The sequence below is a fragment of the Poromitra crassiceps genome, assembly GCF_964638095.1.
Source record: "Poromitra crassiceps genome assembly, chromosome: 6".
Lineage (NCBI taxonomy): Eukaryota > Metazoa > Chordata > Actinopteri > Beryciformes > Melamphaidae > Poromitra > Poromitra crassiceps.
The window spans coordinates 18168346-18191131 of NC_139627.1; the positions used below are offsets into that span (position 1 = coordinate 18168346).

At 41.7% G+C, this 22786-nt stretch overlaps 2 protein-coding genes and 1 long non-coding RNA gene across 3 annotated transcripts; 1 reads left to right on the forward strand and 2 right to left on the reverse strand.

Moving 5' to 3' along the window:
- Positions 1-619: 619 nt before the first annotated feature.
- LOC310778414 (uncharacterized protein) lies at positions 620-13515 on the reverse strand. Its single transcript, XM_083638835.1, has 6 exons — positions 13399-13515; positions 12074-12403; positions 11001-11261; positions 10465-10521; positions 1773-1889; positions 620-1531 (listed from the first exon to the last, which is right to left on the reverse strand). The coding sequence occupies exons 1-6, from the start codon at positions 13445-13447 to the stop codon at positions 1248-1250; spliced, it is 1098 nt and encodes a 365-aa protein (XP_083494961.1). The 5' UTR covers positions 13448-13515; the 3' UTR covers positions 620-1247.
- LOC310778319 lies at positions 4605-5404 on the forward strand. Its single transcript, XR_014552770.1, has 3 exons — positions 4605-4654; positions 4762-4906; positions 5305-5404. It is a non-coding gene; the product is annotated as an uncharacterized lncRNA (long non-coding RNA).
- Positions 13516-16224: 2709 nt separating the features above from the next.
- LOC310778453 (uncharacterized protein) lies at positions 16225-18899 on the reverse strand. The gene is made up of 4 exons (XM_083638886.1): positions 18627-18899; positions 17481-17756; positions 16597-16751; positions 16225-16456 (listed from the first exon to the last, which is right to left on the reverse strand). Exons 1-4 carry the CDS (start codon positions 18637-18639, stop codon positions 16334-16336), a joined length of 567 nt encoding a protein of 188 aa, XP_083495012.1. The 5' UTR covers positions 18640-18899; the 3' UTR covers positions 16225-16333.
- Positions 18900-22786: the final 3887 nt, after the last annotated feature.

Below are 22786 nucleotides of genomic sequence, written 5' to 3' on the forward strand. Positions count from 1 at the left end.
CCAGTGTTGCGTTTATATTTTTGTTCGACATATATAGGTTACTAGGTTCCCCATTCTTGTTATAAATTGTATTGTGGTGTACATTGTGTAATGTACGCATTGTATTTATCACATATTACATATTTTATTTCTTCTATTTCTTGTGGTGTATTGAGTAAAGACACAATACAATTACTCTTACATTTCAAGATATAACTTATAAACCTAATTCTGAGGAGAGTAGACAACAGAAATAAACTCCTCAAAAAAAGGTTTGTAAACTTGTGTTTGGTTGATCATATCTCTGCTGTTACTGTATCCTCAGCATTGTATCTTATGTTATTGGAAAGCCTGTTCATTTCCCTTCACAACACTGTCTCATTTGTAAGGAGGATTCTGCATTTGTGGGATGAGCAGCACAGCTGATTGTGTCAGTAGAGCCGATGTCAAATGTTCCAAATTTCCCTGCCAATGTCAAACAGTGTATCCTCCTGTTGGTATTGACTCTATAGTTTTGAGTTGTTTGGGGATTAAATGATTTAACAAACAAGACATATTGACAATTTTTATGCTTTATTCATTGAACACAGTCAGGAGCCTCAGTAGCAGGTGGAAGAACCATACGCCCCGCCCCCATTTTGATCTCAAAATCGCATTACATTTACAAGAAAACAGTGTATCTTGAATGGTAACCTTATGTTGCACCAGGAGGTGTAAATAAAAACTCCAGTCAATGAACATCACAGATTTTTTTAACAATTCCACCCCTCGACTCCTCCCATCCAATAAAACTGCCTTTTTCCGTAAGTGATCTCCCATTGGTTTACACTTTGGAATGATCCCTCCCCGCGTTATGACCGGACCAAACATCCAACATTGTGTTTCAACAGGAAGTAGGCTATATTATATACATCGTTATTATATACAGTATAAATATACAAGAATACAAGAATTTTCTTTCTTTACTAGTGTCCTCTAGAGAGAGTGGCGTCAGCGGAGGACCAAAATGCGAGACTCATTAGCCAATGAACAGCCAGGAATGGGTCTCACGCTACTTTTGCATGCTAAAATAAAGCTGATAATGTACAATTTGATTCAAGGGGGGAAAAACCATTTCAGAGTACAACACAAACTGTCTATTTTGCTGCAACTCGACAGTGCTGCTTAATCCAGGACCTTACTTCCTGGAACTCTTGAGAGTAAAAAACTGGTCCATTGGAGTGAATGGAGATGTCGGGACTCTTCTATCTACACGGCTCTGCCCACTACTATCTAGTCTGTTTGACAGTAGAATATGTTTGGTCCTGATCCATGGTGGCTGGACTGAGGCTCTGGTAGGTGGCGTCTGGGTCGGATCTGGGTCGGATCTCATCCTCAGTCTGTTCAGTGGGCACATTGACCTCCACCTCCAACTGGGCCTCAGTGAGCTGGCTGTGGTCCCCCGACACATTGACCTGGCTGTCCTCCACCTCCATGTGGGCCTTTTCCTCCCGTGACTTCGCCTGACGCTGCAAGATGTGGACGTCAGCGTAGGTCATGTCCTGTCCGCTCTCTGTGGAGAGGAGAGATGGAGGTCAATCAGGTGGTCAAAACATGTCAGATGATGATCACATGATCACAAAGGCCCAGTGACAGCAAGTAAATGTGCTGCATGTGTTCAGTGTTAAGCCGTGCTGTGTGACAGTTCTCCTGACACTCAGCACATCTGGAGATCAACTGCAGCCTGTATCATTAGCAACAGCAGATATGTGCACACTCTACTGTGGATACAAAAGAGCTGAATGTTTGTGGACCTTGCTTCTTCCTGGTTCCTTCCTTCTTCTTTTTCATCACAACACAGCAGACTCCGCCCACAACCACTAAGAGAACGAGCAGCGCTGACAGAGAACCAGCAATGAGCTCGATGTGTCCTGTTCAAATGACAAGAGATCACATGCATCACATCAGATGGAAAGATAATATGAAAAGAAAAATGACATCAGTGAATGAATCATCACATACTAATGTACCAGGGGTCTGTGGGGTTTGACAGTCATGGTTTGATTGGAGGGTCTGATGTGAGTGGAGGCTCTAACGAACTCTGTGGAGCCGGTCTTTTTACCCGTGGTGGTGGCCTCACTTAAAGGTTCTTTGGTCGTGGTTGCAGCTCATGTTGAATGTCACGGGCCAGTTAGCTGGTCTCTCATCACATAACTATTTTGGCTACCTCGTTGTCTAGGGGTTTCAACATTACCATCAAAACCAACTATCCGTAAACATTTGGATGAATGAATGGACCAATGTTAGCATCAGGCTGCAGCATAGGTTAGACACAGAGGAGGCCTCCTGCACTGTTGCTCTGGCTCTGCTGACTTGACCCAAACTGCACCTTGACACCTCCATCGTCTCGCCCTCTTGCCCTCACAGTGCTCTGTCTGGTAGATGTCTGTCTGCTTCAGTGGTCAGCTCACACAGTGTTGTGCTGAACTTGACTTCAACATGGAGGTCCCATTAATACGAGCACACAACAAACAGACCACAAACGCTGACAAACAAACAGTCACTGGGCTGTGGTCAGATCCACGCTCACAACAGTCTCTCTTTACCGGTTTGGTATTCAAAGTTAACTCTCAGCATCTGGAAGCCTCTTGATCTGCAGTTAACTTTCTGTTTCACTAGTCTCTCTTCTGATACTTGAGTTGAACTTAGACCCACGCTGATCTGACGGAGTCCACACACTGCCTCAGTCACCCTCACACTGGCTCATGTGCTCACTCACCCTCACACTGGCTCATGTGCACAGCAAAATCCCTAGTGTTAAAAGTGCTGTGTCAAAATTGTTAGACACTTTGGGAGTTATTTTAACAACAGTGGAGTAAAATACCCCCTAGTGTTGGAGTACATTTCATTAGTTAGCTTTTAATTACACTGGGAAGCCCTGCCCACCTTCTGCTACTCTCCACATTGCAGGACCGCCATTTTCTTCCACGCAAAAGCACAGAAGACCTCGGTAAGTTCATTCCCTAAACACATTATTTGGCATTTAAACAGAAGCAGCATGTTAGAATAACTTAATGTTGTTGCTCACCATACTTCAGTTGGTTTTGTATCTTAAAATTCCGAATTTCAACGGGCTAACTAACTAGTATGAGTTGTGCAGCTTAAATGTGCGCGGGCAGCAAGCTAACGCTAGTGTTAGCTAATTAGCGTCAGCTAACCTTAACACTAACATCAAACTGGACAATATCAGCAAGAGGTAACCTAATGTAAATGTTGTTGGCTGAGTTATTGTATTATTTATGTAACGTCCACTGAGTCCAGTAATGTTATAGGGTGCAAAATGGACCTTTTTTGTCCACCCCGGCCTAGCATTAGGCTACCTGGCTGACTAGCGCTAGCAGCAGTAGTCTTTTACTTTGAAAATTGCTGAGTCGTATTCTACATGTTTCCTCAACGTTATGAGTCAGCAATCACATTATTTCAAGGATTAAAATGATTTTGCATCCAAGGCAGCCTGCCTATAATTATTTTCGTGTCTATATTGTAGCCTAGTGGGGTGACGTAGGGATACACCACTAGTGTGGTCACTGACGTAGCGGGTGGGCTGATCCAGCCGGAGAAGAGTCTGTGATTAGGTGAATAAGAAGCACCTGTTGGCGTTCCGCGGCTGCTGGGCGCTTGTTGTTTGCCTCGACGGAGGACTGGAGTCTCGTATGCACTGCTGGGGTAATCTATACATTCAGGCCAGCGAGGCTGCGACAGGCTGTGTGATATTGCTGCTTTATATTCACCGTCATGACGCTGATGTAACGTTACTGATGTGATAAACTATCAGATTCGTCGGGGAGTCCACTTAAATTGGTGCCTTACTTTGAAAATTGCTCGGGGCAAATCTGACTGTGTCTGTAGTTAACTCCATGTAGCTTGACACTGATCAACGCTAACGTTAGCAGGCTGGTCACAATCAGAGCCAGAAAGAGTGGTGTTCAGTCATCCACGATGCTTTGAGACGTAAACACGCAGCTCCCAAGAGGACGTTACACTATTTTAGCTTCTGAATCGTGCTGTGAAAAGTCTGATGGAATCACAAGCATTGTCAACGCAGGTAGAGAAACATGATGTGGCACCTTCAGCAAGATTGCATGGTTAAACATGAAGTAGAATTCAACCTTACTGGTCATTTCTGCAAAATAGCTGATACTTTGTCAGCTGTTTGGTGGCTTTAAACAACCTTATTCTCTAATAAAATGAACATAAGTCACCTAAAAGTTGACCAGGGCTGTTCTGTTGAAATGTATGAGCTTGTTATATTGCAAATTAATGCAGTTTTTAACATGAGGAATGTTGTGCTGATCACATTCCTCTCTGCAGGGAGCATGTTGCTTAAAGTGAAACTTGGCGATGAGGTTTTTGGCTGCATGCATTACTTAAAATGCAGTAATTTTATTTCTCTTATAGTGTTTGTTTGAGCCTTTTATGGTAATTCCAGTTTCATTGAATATTAGTTAGTAGACTAATGTGGACTCATTAGATATATCAATGACCTTTCTGTTTACACAAGCTTTTGTGCCTGTTTTCAGCATTTGCAAAGTTTGGTGTCCCAGCTGTAACAGAGGGTGTCAAAGTTTTCCACACTGCGGGGACTGAGTTGGATGATGAATATCAACTGGGGTGCTAAACATCAAATATGAAACAGGTTTGTTTCTTTTGCAGTTATTTGTCATGTGAAGCTTCTGTTCATTAGATAAGGGGTGGGTTTATGAAGGAACTGTACATAATGTTTTTTTCTCCAATCATGGTTAGCTGTCTCCACGGTATAATCTGTCTCCAGGGTAGCCTCTCCTGAGCGTCCCAGCGATCACCCCTTGATTCGTTGGACTCCCGGATAGTCAACCTTTCAGAGAGCCCTTCCAGAAAACGCCAGAGGCTGGATACAGAAGCCAAGCAAGTAAGTTGACAAACATGCTTGTTTTGTACGGACGGACCCCAGTAAAAATTGCACCATTGTTTTAGCAGCAATATCTCTTTCCAGAAATCATGACCCGGATACTCATGAAACTGCTCACAATGAGGACTGTGGATTATCTTGGGGTCATGATTTCTGGAAAGACACACAAGAGGTTTTGTTTATTTTTTGGTGCTTTGAACACCACAAGCCGAGTACCATCCAGTTCTTGTATTGGAGAGAAGGCAGACATCTCTACGGCCAATATCTCCCAAACTCATACATCTAACACAAAACAATGCATAAATAGCACTACAGATTTCATGAAAAATATGTATTTTGGATTTAAGGGTGAGCTGTCTCTTTAATGAAGTGTCTGTGTTGTCCTTTCACCCTCCAAGGAGCATTTCTATGATGGCGAGAGTGGCGCTGGGTACCTTGCTTGGAGGATTAAAACGATTCAGAGATGCAGGACTAAAGACAGACAAACAGCATTTGGAGGTAACACTGTAATAATAGTAGAAACATGTATGGAACGAAACGGTGACGAGATAATTTTACTGAGTTTACTCAGTACTTGAGTAAGTACTGAGTCTAATCCAAGTAACTGAAAATAGGGATGCACCGATCAATCAGCACGTGACCGGAAATGGCCGATTTTCAGCTAATCGGCCTCGACCGGTGACCGGCGCCGGTCAGTCCACATACTGTGCGCCGTTCGGCTTTCCCCTTTCAATTTTAGTTTGTCACACACGGAGGGGCAGGGTACGTTGCAGAGTCCCGCTCAGCTGGAGTCCACTCCAGTCTGAGCGGCTCGCTTCACCTCACTGGCCCCTCTTCCCTGACCAGCTGCAGTCCACGTCACTGCTGCCTGCTGCAGATCAGCTGCTGCTGCTATCTGTCAGTCACATTGTAACGTGGATACAGGAGAGGACTATTTTTTCGTATTGCTAATAGAACAACGAACATAATAATAAAAGGCATCGGACCAGTGTGCAAGGTTTTCTGTGTGCGATGATTTTTTTTTCGGATGGCGGATAAAAAAAATAAATGGTTAAAGTGACTGTTCTGCCTGTTCTATCGAATTTCACAAAAATGCAATTATCTGAGCTTTCCTTTTCAGACGCTGAAACCATGCTGTATTCAACTGCTAATGCCTACATAACTACTAACTCTACAAACTAACTCTTTTAGACAGAGAAAGCACACATTCTATTAGTTCTTTTGAGATATTTTGTGTTCACAAACTCCTAGCAGAAAATAATCCTCGGCTCTTGAAAGATGAGCCAGAATCCTCAAAAAACTTCTTGGCAGAAGCTACCTACAGTAAAAAAAGAACTGTTGGCAGTGAATGTGTTAAAGCTGGATTGAGATATTGTATAAAAAAATAGTGGAAGACCTTCTTGTGATGATATAGAACTGCTACATCTTCTGTATTTTGTAAAAATGCTGCTGACATTGCACATGCACTGAATTTTGTTGAAGGGCCACAGAAATTAATTCAAGTGTTTCAAACTTGTGTTGTTACAGGTTGGGACAGTGACCTCATCAGTTTTACTGCTGGTACACCTGATGATTCCACCCACTGCCCAGGGTCAGAAGAGACCAGGAAAGGTGTCGGCATCCCAAGCAGAGAAACATCTTGTGCTCTTCAAGAAGGTTTGTACTTTTCCCTAATTTATGATAGCCTGGTAAAAAAAAAAACATCCTGATCACGTGACCTCAAATTCTGTTTCGCTTACGTATCAGTCTGGACTTCCAGCCACTCAGTGATTTCAGTGGGAGGGAGTACTTGCCTTGACAGACAACTCCTTCAGCCAATCAGCGTTACCAAATCAAGTCGAACGGCGAAAATGTATTTTCCACTGAGAAACTCCCCTGGTGCACACTCTTGTTGGTTAATTGTTATTGAGTCCATTTCAGCCTTAACTACACTTATGGCTGTGTTTACCCTTACTATTGTTAATGCTCATTGCTTCCAGAAACCATACTGTTTGGCCAGCAGAGACCCTGAGTTGCATTGGAATTTTAGGAAATCTCTGTGTATCCTATATGTGACTATACCTAGAGCGAAACAAGATGTGAGATCACGTGGACATTATGTTAGGATGGTTCTTATAGGAAAGGAGAACTTAAACGAAAGACAATGCTGATTTATTTTGCACATGGTCTCACACATCTGAAAAACGTAAACCATTTTGCAGGCTTTCATTTACTTTTACAGTTATTTAGTTGATTTGAGGTCAAAGTTGATGCCAGTGATTTCATTCGTGCACAAATGACAACACAAGCAGCAACTTTAACTCAAATCAACTCAATAACTGTCCAAGAAAATGAATGGCTGCTAAACTGTTTACAGTTTTCAGGTATGTGTGAGATCAGGTTCAAAATAAATCAGCATTTTGTTTTTTTCCATTTAATGTCTGGGCTCTGCGCTAATAACATGCAAACTTAATGAAGATGCAAAGGAATATGCAATCGGCTCACCACAACATGCATCCCAGACAAATCGCCATACATGTCTCTCTCTCTGACCGCAGCTGCACTGTAGACAGTCCGTCCCCGTCGTGGTGGGACGCAGAAAGCTGGCTACGCTCTGCTGCCTCCCAGGCTGAAGCGTGAGCTTCTGTTACAGCTTTCAACCTGGAAGCCAGTCAGGCCAGTCCACAGCCCTGGCCAAGGAGCAGTGACAGCAAGGTCTGCTGGTTAAGGGGCGCGCTGTCCCTGGTGAGAGACGGCACTCCACGGCATAACACTGATATTACAACCATGTAATTCTAATCGTCTGTTTGTGTTGTTTGTCTTCTCAGACCGGAACAAACATCCAAGAGCATCTTGATGCCATCACTAGTGCTCAACCCTATCTCCTGGCTGTTGGACCTCAGAAGAATGCAATCCGCCAGTTCTTCATCATCCTTGACAAGAATGACACACCTTACAGGTCAACCTCTTCCCTTGCTGCTGTGGATGAACTGTTTGAGGCACATTTTGTCTTTGGCACAACAGACAACACCATGCTCCACAACATGTTCACATTCATCCAGACCACAGTGTACAATGTTGATGTTTGCGAAGTCAAGCAGAGTTCCCGTGTTGCTGAAGTCCGGGCAAGGCTGCTTAGGAATGAAGTGTTCTGTTTGTCATGCTGAGTTAACTAGTTCAAATGCGCTTGTTAGGCATTTCCGGTTAGTTCATGGTTATTTGGATGGAAGAAATCTTTGCCTTCAATGTGTTCAGACTGGATGCGGCCGTGTGACTGTTTGGTACTTTTTCTGGTTTTAGGAAACATTTAAACACCAAACATACAGACTGTTGACCAACAGATTGACACTGATGTTAATTTAAGCAGTGTAGACCTAGATGATCTAGGAGAGGTGGTGACTGCTAATGTAGATGAGACAGCCATAACATCTGGACTGTTGTCAAAGACGAATATTCATTTGTGTGCTCTATTCCATGCACAGGACATAGAGTGTTATGGTTTAATTTGATACTTAAGGCCACTTGTTAATGATTTGAAAGTACTCGCTCAAGAGCGGGACTTCAAATTCCCATGTTTAAACACATGATTTGTGCTACTATTATTCAGGTCACTGTGGAAAATATAGGTTTGCATGGTCTGTTTGGCTTTGTGGAGTAATTTGGGGCTCGATGTTGCTGTCGTTTCTGTCTCCTTGAGAAGCATTGTTTGAAGATGATCCGGAAGTTGTACTAAGAACTATCGATATGCACACACAGCACTGTCAAACTATGCAAACAGATCCTACACTATGTATATTGTGTGAAACACACTTGTCTGTTAAATTCACTTTAGTAATTCCACACAGCCAACAGTTTTTCTGTAGACATAATGCATGCTGTTTTAGAGGGGGTCCCTCCGTTTGAGCTGAAACTTTTTCTGCAGTACATTCAGGGCAACTTCCTAAATGCTGAACAACTGGCTGGTAGAATACATGCTTTTGACTGTTTACAACCAGCAGCCAAACCGTCCACCAAGAGTAAAGTTGTTGGATGGAAGTAATGATTTGGAAATGAATGCCATACAGTCTTGGTGCTTATTGCGCAATATGCCTTTGTTATTTGATTCAGACAGATGATAAGTTGGTATCTTCTACTTTTGCTTTTCAATAAATGAAGACATTGACATAATGAATTGTGTTTGTTTGTTTTTTCACATTACATGCAAATTTTAAAGTATAGTAGTAGATTTAGATATACACTGACAGGAGTTAATTAAAAATCAACACTTGGAATAACTCCCACAAGGAGTAAATACAATAAGAGTTAATTTGTATTCACACTGGTGAGAGTAAGCTTTAAATTAACACTCAGTGTTAACCACTTCTAACATTGATGGAGAGTTAAATTAAGATTAACTCTCGGAGTGAACTAAAAGTAACACTATGGGTGTTAATTACCTCATAGTGTAATATTTTATTAACACTGTTCAGTGTTGTGCAGGGTGATGCAGTGTTAAATTTGGACTCTTTCTAGAGTTGAATTAACTCTGAAATATCAACACTATGTCAAGAGTAACTTTAACACCCTGTGGTGTGGGACCATATGTTATCCGAGCCAGTGTTAAAAATAACTCTTTAAGTGTTGATTTAACACTGCAAATTTTACTGTGTGCTCACTCACCCTCACACACTGGCTCATGTGCTCACTCACCCTCACACTGGCTCATGTGCTCCCTCACCCTCACACTGGCTCATGTGCTCACTCACCCTCACACACTGGCTCATGTGCTCCCTCACCCTCACACTGGCTCATGTGCTCACTCACCCTCACACACTGGCTCATGTGCTCACTCACCCTCACACTGGCTCATGTGCTCCCTCACCCTCACACACTGGCTCATGTGCTCACTCACCCTCACACACTGGCTCATGTGCTCCCTCACCCTCACACACTGGCTCATGTGCTCACTCACCCTCACACACTGGCTCATGTGCTCACTCACCCTCACACTGGCTCATGTGCTCCCTCACCCTCACACTGGCTCATGTGCTCACTCACCCTCACACACTGGCTCATGTGCTCCCTCACCCTCACACACTGGCTCATGTGCTCACTCACCCTCACACACTGGCTCATGTGCTCACTCACCCTCACACACTGGCTCATGTGCTCACTCACCCTCACACACTGGCTCATGTGCTCCCTCACCCTCACACACTGGCTCATGTGCTCCCTCACCCTCACACACTGGCTCATGTGCTCCCTCACCCTCACACACTGGCTCATGTGCTCCCTCACCCTCACACACTGGCTCATGTGCTCCCTCACCCTCACACACTGGCTCATGGCTCACTCACCCTCTCACACTGGCTCATGTGCTCCCTCACCCTCTCACACTGGCTCATGTGCTCCCTCAGCTCTCAATGGCATCTCGAGCGCACCTGAAACCACTCGTCTGAATGGTGATTAGGCCCGCCCACCGAGACGAGCTAGCCAGTAACCTTACTCCATTCACTCAAATGACATCCTATGATTGACAGTTAGACTAACCAGTGACAGCTCTTGAATGACAGTTGTATGTGACCATAACATTGACTTACCGCTAATATACTTGGCATTGGTCTCATTGGATGAGGTGCAGTTGTCACACATGAAGCCTGTGGGCAAATACGACAGTCACATCATCATAATCATCAGTTCAACAACATCACACCTTTTCTTCTTCTCCCCAATTGTACTTGGCCAATTCCCTGCTAGGTTGTCCCAGTTGAGAGTCTTACTACCACATGCTTCCTCCGATACATTTGCAGTAGCCAGCAGCTTATTTTCACCTGACAGCGAGGAGTATCACCGGCAGGAAGTAGCAGGTGGGAGGATCACATTATTTGCCCCAGTTCCACTTCCACTTGGACAGGTGCTCCGACCGACCAGAGGAGGCGCTAGTACAGCGACCAGGACACATACCCTTAACCGCGCTTCCCACCCGCAGAGACGGCCAATTGTGCCTGTATGCACACCCGACCAAGCCGGAGGGAATACGGGGGCTCGAACCCACGACCCTCGTGTTAGTAGGCAGAGAATCTACCACTGCACCTGGACGCCCCAACATCACACTTTTTCATATGTTCTGGCTCACCTTCACAGATTGATATGGTCTTGCTTGCAGTGGCTTTACTGATGTTATTCTTGACCAAGCAGAGAAGAAGTCCCGTCAGGCCTGGTTTCAGAGTGATGTTGTTTGTCGTGTTGTTACCAGAGACGAGCTCGGTGTCCCTCAGTGTGCGTCCGTCCAGAGTCCAGCTGTACTGAGGACTGTCCCCCGTCTCAGAGGAGCAGGACACCATCACCTCTCCCTGGGACAGACACTCATCAGCCAGCTGGGCAGTGGACACAGGTGCTGAGGGAAATGGACTCAGATGAGTTTGGACATTGTCAGAATCTTTTGTCAGTGTACTTTCTTGGAGTCGTCTGGTGTCAGTCAGTCTGCTGTCACTGTTGTGTGAAAACCTTGTGTCTCCAAAATGTCCGTTTCTGCACCGTGCATTTAGAGTTGATCCAGTGGTTTTAAAAGAGTTTCATAAAACACAAGAGGTTTGACAATTTCCCAACCCACTCATGTCATCCTTTGATTAACGTGAAAACATGAAAATCAACAACTTTGGATTAACAAGGTTTTCAAACAACAACAGTGATGCAGTACAGTAACAGTACAATTGTATATTTGGTCATGGAAGTGTTCTCTTTGTAGCATTTCATGTAGGCTAAAGTGTTTCTCTTTTCTAGTGTGCATTTGTTTGCAAATAGTAAAATACAGTATATAGGCTACCTAGCTCCAGGCTCAACTCAACTAGTGTCAAATTAGTTTTTACTAATTTATCTGTAACATTCCGGCCATGCAATGTGTAAATTATGGAATGTGTAAATTGAAAATTGAAATGTTGTTTTCAGCATTATCATGATTGGAACAAATACATTAATTAATGAAATTAATGAAAATCATATTACTGACACTGTATTATCAATTATAACAATCACACATTTTATTTTTGACACTTATATTACTAACTGACATTATTTGTTCCCATAAAGCCCAAACTGAGCATGGCTTCTACTTTCTGCTGGAAGTTGACAAATGGCTATGAGATAGTGGAATATGTCTTCTATCATTATTAATAATCTCTCCAACAATTTATTAAAGTACTTATTTACCTTGTATGAACAGTTTAAGTTGTCTTGTTCTCGACTGCAGCTGTCCATCGTTTGTGTAGATATGAAGGTCATATTCAGCACTGTCAGAGTAGGTGAGGTTACGTAGCCTAAATGTTCCATTACTCACAGTGAAGGAGGATCTGTCTTTGAAGTCATTAACCAGAACCGTATTGTCTCTCACAGTAAGAACTTTGTTTTTTTTATTTTTCATCCATGCGAATTTGTAGACTTGTAGATTTGTTCCTTGAGCCAACAGTTGGATATCCACAGTTCCTCCCAGAGCACCGTAACACATCTCGTTCTGTGTCCCATCACAGTAGGTTTCCACACCTGGAAATTAAAAAAACAAACAAACAAACAAACAAACAAAAAACACACAAGATGAAAAAATATATATTATGCTATATCACAATCTGTATCAATTTCTTACAATACCAGCAGCGATGTTAATGACTGCTGCAAGATTCTAGGCATGTGCCACAGTGCCATATCAATGTATTGAATATGAAGCTACAATATAGGGATATATTTGTGAATAACAGGTGTAGGTTTGGGAACCGCAGCGACATATACAGCTGTGACTATGACAGCTCATTTATATTCATACACTAACTGTAGTTGTTTAGCTGCTGTTCAAAAACTGTATTGCTTGCTCAATCAGGTTCATTATGTCTTCTTTGTTCAAATGATAGTTTTTGTTTCTTTTAAACAGACAAATGCATATTTGTCTGTTTAAAAGAAACAAAAACTATCAACTGTATTGCTTCGTGGAAGAATGCATGTTATTATTATTATTATTATTATTATTATTATCATCATCATTATTATTGATTACATTTTTGACAGTTTAATGAATTGACGTTCTTTTTTTACAGTAAGAATATTGTGAGGAATCAATGACTATTCATTCCAGTTGTCCATATTTATAGGGCGAAGAGAAGAAGAGCAGAGGTCTTGACAAACAGACCTAGACCGCTCTCTGGCCTTTGTAGTTCCTATATACAGATACAAACTCTCAAAATGTTGTGAGCTCTGGGTTGTATGCAGGATAACGTTAATGCATACATCTGTCAAATTAATTACAAAACTAAAAACTAAAAATAATAATGTGAAGATTGTTAATTCATTTATTGACAAAAGCTCAGTTCCATCAGCTTCAGTAAACATCACTGATGAGGTCATAACTATACTCACATACTTGATCAATAATGATCTTGTATTTGTATTCATTGAAGAATATATGGATTACTGGATCAACATAAAAACATTTATTCACCCAATATACCATCATGAATATTAATATGTCGACTAGTCAAAGAGCTCACCATGAGAGAGTCCGAGTAGCATCATCAACAGTCCAATCACAGCCTCCATGTCTCCCTGTCCCTCAGCTGAGACAGTCACCTGTTCAGACAAACTGCTCTATTTTGCCCTGTGCCCAACATGCATAACCTAAACTGACAAGCCTGATATGATACACTGGTATTTGGGCGTCGCACAGAAACTATGAAACGTCTAAAGAAGGAAATTGTTGTGGTATGCCAGAGAGAAGACAAAGGAAGCGCGTAACAGTCTCACTAAAGTATTCACATGCAATATGACCAAGTGCCTTTGATACTGTAGACTGAATACATGTAGATCAGAGAGGTGTATTCTTCCTTTGTAGTGAAAGAGGATACTTCTAGATGGGACTATTAGCTAAGGAACCTTTCCATATCAACCATCTTACTTTAGGCCAAATTTTGTGTTTGCTGTCAAAGTCAGTCATGTCAAAGTGTTTATTGTCATATGCACAGTTGAAAACAAGTTTCTCTCGTACCATGAAATTATTCCTTTGCCTTCCACTCTGAATGCCATTAATCTATCAAGAAACACAAGATATAAGTAGAGATAAGAGAGAATAATAATTAATATCCAAACAAGAACACTATGTACAATGTTAAGTGACAAAATGTCTGGGCAAAGTCCTGTGCAGGTTTGCTAAATGTCTGCAAAAAAGTGTATATGCTGTGGTTGTGGTTGTGGTGTGTGTGTGTGTGTGTGTGTGTGTGTGTGTGTGTCTGTGTGTGTGTGTGTGTGTGTGTGTGTGTGTGTGTGTGTGTGTGTGTGTGTGTGTGTGTGTGTGTGTGTGTGTGTGTGTGTGTGTGTGTGTGTGTGTGTGTGTGTGTGTGTGTGTGTGTGTGTGTGTTTGTATCTATGGTGTATGTGTGTGTGGAGGAAGGGTAGGGGGAGAATAGGCAGGGTAAGGTTTCCTGTATGAGGTGGGTTAGGGTGGGGGCAGTGTAATAGACCTGTTGATCAGTTTCATTAACCTCGCAAGCCAGCTGGATTGATTGATTGATATCTTTATTGATTCAATAAATGCAGAATTGTGCAAGACAATACAACAAAACAATATTGATCAAAAGGAGTAAAACACAATAAAGCCCGAGGGCTTGTTTCCATTGTGGATCCTCACGAGATCTTAAGATCTGATCAGGCGTTCGTTCGTTAACACCTTTTAACTTTTTTAACCTAACACTAACCCTACCTCCATGCTAACTGCTATCATTCAATGCTCAGATATTTGTAGTTCTATTGGTTGTTCACTCTCTGCTCTCCCGTCGCAGGCTGCTACATCAGAGGCAAGTTGATCTGATTCGCCCAGACTGTGATAGACAGATGGGTCAACCAATCACCTGCCAAGTAGCTTTAAAAAAGTGACTGCCCTCTTCAACGGCTTGAGTTGCTCTGTTCCCAGATGGATGTGTGTTTGTGAAACAGAATGTGAAACTAACCATGTGGCAGCGTCAGGTTACTGTCTGATGGCCTGGGGATAAAAGCTGTCTCTCAGAAAAAGGTAGTATTTGTGGTATTGCTCTTACTGCCAGACAGTAGTAGTATTAGTAATCATATATCATAGTCTTATAACTGTGGGCAATGCCAAGAGCTGGCAACCTCCAAAACATTGAGTTTGAACATGAACCACACCAACACAAATATTTCTGAAAATGCATTCCCAAAAATTAAATGCACTACACTTTCAATGATATCCGTGTTCATGTGGACGGGCCCTTATAGTTTCCTGTTAGAGTAGGGGTGTGACCCCGGTGCCCTGGTTACATTCACACACAGGCCTTCCTTCAATCATGGCCACCTAATCATCCCTCGTTACTTAATTGGCACATTCAGTCCTCAACTCTCCACCGTGAGAGCTGATGTGTGGTGAGCGTTCTGGTGCAAACTGGCTGCCGTGCATCACCCAGGTGGGTGCTACGCATCGGCGGTGGATGAGTTGAGTTCCCTCCCCTGATATGTGAAGCGCTTTGAGTGTCTTGAAAGGCGCTATATAAATCCTATCTATTATTATTATTATTATTATTATTATTATTATTATTATTAATACAATTATTATTAAAATAGTTCAACTTGAGCGGATAAGATCCTCACTCACTTCTCACTCTGCCTTATTATTGACTGATAAAAAAATGTAATACTACACTTTCAATGATATCCGTGTTCATGTGGACGCGCCCTCATAGTTTCCTGTTTGGCTCCATATTTCACTGAAAATGTTTTTCACTTGAAACCTGCCCTGCTGATGTGTTCCTGTTACCATGAGGAACTGTTAGGTGCTACTTGCCAGCTAGAAGGTGCTAGCCACTTCCTGTAGCATGCGTGCATACGTTTTGGTCTTTTCATCAGTGGTAAGCAGGGCTAACATGCAAACTAATGCAGTGACTCAGCCTTTTTCATATCAAGGACCCCTCATTTAGTCCACATTAGAGCCACGGACCCCCGAGATGGTTTCTCTCAGACCCAAATCTGACTTTATTTTTATTGTTAGAGATGATTTTGTCCAGAATCTCATAACTATCTGTAAACAGTCATTCTTCTACATTCTCTAAAAAAAATGAAATAATGGTGAATTTAACAACATTTCATCAATTTGCTGGGGACCTACGCTAAGGTGACGCCCTTGATCCACCTGACAGGTGTGGCATGATTACATCATGATTATTGCACAGGTGTGCCATGAGCTCGTCACAATAATCCTGCCTTCAAATGGGGTCGTGTTTACCGTGTTCAAGGGAAGAGTCCATAGGAACGTCCCCCCTCCTGTGGTATTCACCACTTCGGAAGTGGACATTTTCTGAACACATTGGGCCCAACATCGTGTTTCAACAGGAAATGGAATATTATACAAATACAAGAGTTTCATCAAATACAGGACAGGTACAATACATACAATACATACTCCTGCATCTCAGCACCCCACTACTATCTAGTCTCTTTGACATTAGAGTATTCTTCGTCCTGATCCATGGTGGTAGGACTGAGGTTCTGGTAGATGGCGTCTGGCTCGGATCTGGAGGCTGGAGGACAGTTCACATAGATGGGAATCTGCAACAAACAATTTTACGTTTAGCAAGGTAGCAGTTTATATAATGTACATTTTTCCTTTTCCACAAGCACTTTTGTCCCCTCTTTTACACATTTCCCTTTCACAGTGTTAAAAGCCATACTAAAAAATAGATACAAACCTGCCTTTCCCTCTTTGTCTTGCGTTTGTAGAGCAGCAGCACAACAACAACAACAACAACAACAACAACAACAACAACAACAACAACAACAACAACAACAACAACAACCACAACAACCACAGTCCCACTCACAACAGAAACAAGCAGAATGTCACCTGGGTGAGAGACATAGAGGGAGAGGGAGAAAGAGCAAGTCAGGAAGAGAGAGCGAGGGGATGAAGGGAACATAATATTATAAATGAGAAAAATCATCCTGAATAATTTGGTTTGATCAACTAAAGGGAAACAAATCGGAACTCCTGCTGAGATATCAGCAGACGTTTCCTGAGTTTGAAGCCTATCGGACGAACTTACTGTCCTCGAGATAAACCAATTTTTGACTATGCACATGTCCGAAATTGGGCACCGCACTCCGGTGGGAATCGAACCCAGGGGGACCTTCAAGCTGTGAGGCGGCAGCGCTACCGCTAACTGCTCCACCGTGCCCCCAATATACCGCTGTATAGTGGATGTCCGTGCCAAGTCTTCCACTTGTGCCGCGGTTATTGTTTACAGTCCAATTGACACGAGAATGGAGGCCTGATCAAAGGTCCAGATGACATTTCGGCTAATAATGATAATAATAATAAATAGCTGTATAAATGAGACGTCGTTGAACTATAACCAATGACGGAAGGGGCGGGACGTCCGCTCTACTGCGGAAATCCTGAAATATCGTCCGTCTGTCCAAGAGTCTTATTAGTCGTAAGACTGATCGATTCTGGGTTCTCAGATTGAGCCGGAGGTAACATGATGAACCTGCAACCTTCATGTTAGTAGGCGGAGAATCTACCACTGCACTACCTGGACGCCCCAACATCACACTTTTTCATGTTCTGGCTCACCTTCACAGGTTGATATGGTCTTGCTTGCAGTGGCTTTACTGACGTTATTCTTGACCAAGCAGAGAAGAAGTCCCGTCAGGCCTGGTTTCAGAGTGATGATGTTGGTTGTGTTGTTGTTTGTCGTGTTGTTACCAGAGACGAGCTCGGTGTCCCTCAGTGTGCGTCCGTCCAGAGTCCAGCTGTACTGAGGACTGTCCCCCGTCTCAGAGGAGCAGGACACCATCACCTCTCCCTGGGACAGACACTCATCGGCCAGCTGGGCAGTGGACACAGGCGCTGAGGGAAATGGACTCAGATGAGTTTGGACATTGTCAGAATCTTTTGTCAGTGTCATTTCTTGGAGTCGTCTGGTGTCAGTCAGTCTGCTGTCACTGTTGTGTGAAAACCTTGTGTCTCCAAAATGTCAGTTTCTGCACCGTGCATTTAGAGTTGATCCAGTGGTTTTAAAAGAGTTTCATAAAACATTTAGAGTTGATCCAGTGGTTTTAAAAGAGTTTCATAAAACATTTAGAGTTGATCCAGTGGTTTTAAAAGAGTTTAATAAAACACAAGAGGTTTGACAATTTCCCAAACCACTGATGTCATCCTTTGATTAATGTGAAAACACAAAAATCACCAACTTTGGATTAACAAGGTTTTCAAACAACAACAGTGATGCAGTACAGTAACAGTACAACTGTACTTTGGTCATGGCAGTGTTCTCTTTGTACCATTCATGTAGGCTACAGTGTTTCTATTTTCTAGTGTGCATTTATTTGCAAATAGTAAAAGATATACCTAGCTCAACTCAACTAGTTTAGTAGTAGAATTAGTTTGACTAATTTATTTGTAATCCAAATCATATTACTGACACTCACACTGTATTATAAATTATATCAATCACACATTTTATTATTTGAGTTATATTAATAACAGACATTGTTTGTTCTCAATAAGCCTAAAGTGAGACAGCATGCCTTCTACTTTCTGCTGGAAGTTGCCAAAATGAATGGCTATGAGATAGTGGAATAATATAATAATAATAACATAATATAATATAATATAATATAATATAATATAATATAATATAATATAATATAATATAATATAATATAATAATATAATTATTAATAATCTCTCCAACAATTAATTAAAGTACTTATTTACCTTGTATGAACATTTTTAGTTTTCGTGTCCCCAAGAGCTGTCCACCCTCTTTGAAGATATGAAGGTTATATTCAGCACTGTCAGTGTAGGTGAGGTTACGTAGCCTAAATGTTCCATTACTTAGAGTAAAGGAGGATCTGTTTTCAAATTTATTAACCAGAACCACCTTGTCTCTCACAGTAAGAACTGTGGATGCTAGATTTTTTTTCCATTCGAATTTGAATACTTTTTCGCCAGCCAACAGTCGGATATCGACAGTTCCTCCCAGAGCACCGTAACACTTCTCGTTCTCTGTCCCATCACAGTAGGTTTCCACACCTGGAGAGAGAGAGAGAGAGAGAGAGAGAGAGAGAGAGAGAGAGAGAGAGAGAGAGAGAGAGAGAGAGAGAGAATGAGAGAGAGAGAGAGAGATAATTAATATAAAAAATAAATAAATATCCACATCTGTATCAATTTCTTGCAATGTTGCTGCAAGATTCAAGGCATGTGCCATATGAACGTATTGAATATGAAACTATAGGGATATATTTGTGAATAACTCAGTAACTGACTCTCGGAAAACAGACAGAAAGAAGGTTTTTATTGGGCTGTGACTGCGACAGCTCCTATGCTAACTGTAAAAAACTATATTGTTTGCTGGAAGAATACATTATTACAGTGAAATCAGCTCATAATTCACAGTCATAGTGATCACTTATATTGATCAAAAAGCTTTGTCCCGAACCTTCCTATACACATGCTGTTTAAATAGTTTGCTTATAGTGATCAATACTCCGCTTACAGTGATCATTTTGGGCCTGGTCCCACCTGAGAAGAATGGATTACAGTAAAAAAAAATGTTTACTTGCAAACTGCCAAAATTGAGCCAACGAGATGTCTGTCTGTCTATGCGAGACCGCTGTGTTTGAAACAACTGGAGACCTAACTTACTGTATGGAGTCAATAACATTCCTTTAGTTTATATGTAGTATGTACTGTATGTAATACATATACAAATGTCAATTAGATGGTAATCTGCATGAGAAATAAAGAAAAAGAAAACAATTCTGTTATAATGATCATTCGCTTAGTGATCAATTTGACCCCTCCCAATTATTATTATTATTATTATTATTATTAATAATAATAATAATAAAGGTAATAATAATAATAATAATAATAATAATAATAATAATAATAATAATAATTAATTAATTAATTACACTTTTGACAGTTTAATGAAGCAACTTTCTTCTTTTTACAGTCAGAATACTCTGAGGAATCAATAAGTATTCATTCTGTCCATAGTTATAGGGGGCAAATAGAGTTCTGGTTTGAATGTAAGCCAGCGCTAACGTGTAGAAGAGGAGGGAAGAGAAGAACAGCGGAGGTTTCGACAAACAGAGCTGTCTGGCCTTCCTGTGCTCATAGATTTTTACTCATGGCCATAATAATAATCTTCTCAAAACAGATTCTGTATTTACTATCAGTGTATCTTATTATTTAAAACTAATTTAATTGTAGTACATTTTGTGAATCCTTGTAGCATTGTTGACCCTTCAGTTCTTAATTAAAGATACAAACTATGAAAGGTCAAGAGCTCCAGTTCTGGGTTGTATGCAGGATATGTCAATGCATAGCCTATTTCTGTCAAATTCCTGGACTACTAAAAAAATATATATTCTAAGATTGTAAATTAATTTATCGACAAAAGCGGGCCATTCTGCAGGACAGGCAGCTCATTTCAAGCCAGAGTGGCTCATTCAGCTTCACTGATCAAGTCATAACTATACTCATATACTTGATCAATAATGATCTTGTATTTGTATTCACTGAAGAACACAAAAGTTTATTCACACAATATACACTCATGAATATTAATAAGTCGACTAGTCAAAGACCTCACCATGAGAGACTCCGAGTAGCATCATCAACAGTCCAATCACAGCCTCCATGTCTCCCTGTCCCTCAGCTGAGACAGTCACCTGTTCAGACAAACTGCTCTATTTCACCCTGTGCCCAACATGCTCTACTCTGACAAGCCTGATATGATACACTGGTATTTGATCATCGCACAGAAACTATGAAATGTCTAAACAAGGAAATTGATGTGGTGGCCTGTAGGCCTATTTATAGGTAGAGAGAAGACAAAGGAAGTGTTTATCACTCTCACTAAAGCATTTGCAGGCAATATGACCAAGCGCCTTTAATAGACTGAATGGAGGAGACGGGTGTATTCTTCCTTCATAGCAAAAGAGGATTTGAGCTGAGACTTCTAAGGTGCTCAACCACCGTCCTCTATAATATGTCAGAGAAAACAACGATAATAAAAACAGATACTGTACTTCTAGATGGGACTATTAACCACTGACCTTTTCCATATCAACCAATCAATCTTAATTTAAGTAGGCCTATATATTTTTGTCAAAGTCATTCATGTCCAAGTGTTTATAGCAGAAGCAGAACAGGACTGATAATTCAAGTTAAAAACAAGTTTCTCTGAAATTCTTCCTTTGTCTTCCATAGGTGGTTTTAACTTGAATTATCAGTCCTGCTCTGCTTCTTCTTCTTCTGTCTGTAGCAAACACTGCAACAGGAAGTGAGCTGGGGTTCAATTTAGTTACATTAAAACGGTCTATAAAAAGTAGAGATACAGTACAAGAGAATATTGGTAAATACCCAAGGAAGAACACTACGTACAATATACAGAGAGCAATGTTAAGTGACTAAAATGTTTGCAGTGTATGCAGACTGCAGGTCTGTGATTGTGCAGTGTGGAGTGTGTTTGTGTGTTTGTATGCTCTGTGTGTGTGAGTGTGTGTGTGTGTGTGTGTGTGTGTGTGTGTGTGTGTGTGTGCGTGCGTGCGTGCGTGCGTGCGTGCGTGCGTGTGTGTGTGTGTGTGTGTGTGTGCAGAGGAAGGAGTGGTGGTGGTGGGGGGTTGGGGGGGCAGAATGAAGTTTCCTGTGTGATGAGGTGGGTTAGCGTGGAGGCAGGGGCAGTGGGTTGGATCTGTTCATCAGTCTGATGGCCTGGGGATAAAAGCTGTGCATTAGGTGGTGTTTGTGTTATTGCTCTTATTACTGACAGTAGTATTAATAATCATATATCATAGACTTATAATGATGATGATGATGATGATGATGATAGTCTTACAACTGTGGGCACTACCAAGAGCTGGCAACCTCCAATATGGCCACCAAGGCAGGGTCTATTAGGCCTACAATCACGCTGAGTTTGCAGACAAAATGCTTATTTCTTTCAAATGTTGTTAATACATGTGTTTAAATCCATGTTTATGAGCACTTCTCCTTTGCCAGGTGTGACATATCAAGATGCTGATTAAATTTAATCAGCATGAGTATTATTGCACAGGTGTGTCTTAAGGCTGCTCACAATAAAAGATCAATCTAAAATGTGCAGTTTGATCACACAACACAATGACACAGATGTTTGAGTGGCAGGTTTGGTGTGGACGGGCCCTCATAGTTTCCTGTTTCACTGAAAATGTTTTTCACTTGAAAGCTGCGCTGCTGATGTCTTCCTGTTATGAGAAAAAGGCTGCAGTTAGAAGCAGAAGGTGCTAGCCACTTCCTGTAAGCCCAGCCTACACCAGTGCATATGTGTGACTTTTTCATCAGTGCTAAGGGCTAACATGCAGGCTAGTGCAACTCAACCTTTTTCAAATCAAGGACCCCTAATTCAGTCCACCTTAGGGCCACGGACCTCCATTTGATTCTGTCTCTCTGACCCAAATCTGATGAAATTTCTATGGTTCGAGATGATTTTGTCCAGAATCTCAACTATCGGTATGATCAAAAACAGTCATTCTTCTACATTCTCCATGCTGAAAAGGTGGTCGGATGCAGCCTGCCATCCCTACAGGACCTACACACTGCCAGTACGCTAAAGTGGTCTCGGAAAATCATGGCTGACCACTCATAAACTCCTTAAGGCCCTCCCCAATGTCAGAAGACTGATGTCAGTACCTGGACCTCTCGACACAGGGACAGTTTCTACCCAACTGCCATCCGCATCTTCAATGAGACCCGAAAGCCCCCACAAATCAGGACTTTACTCTATGTATGCATACATACATACATACATACATACATACATACATACATACATACATACATACATACATACATACATGCATAAATGCATACATACATACAATTTC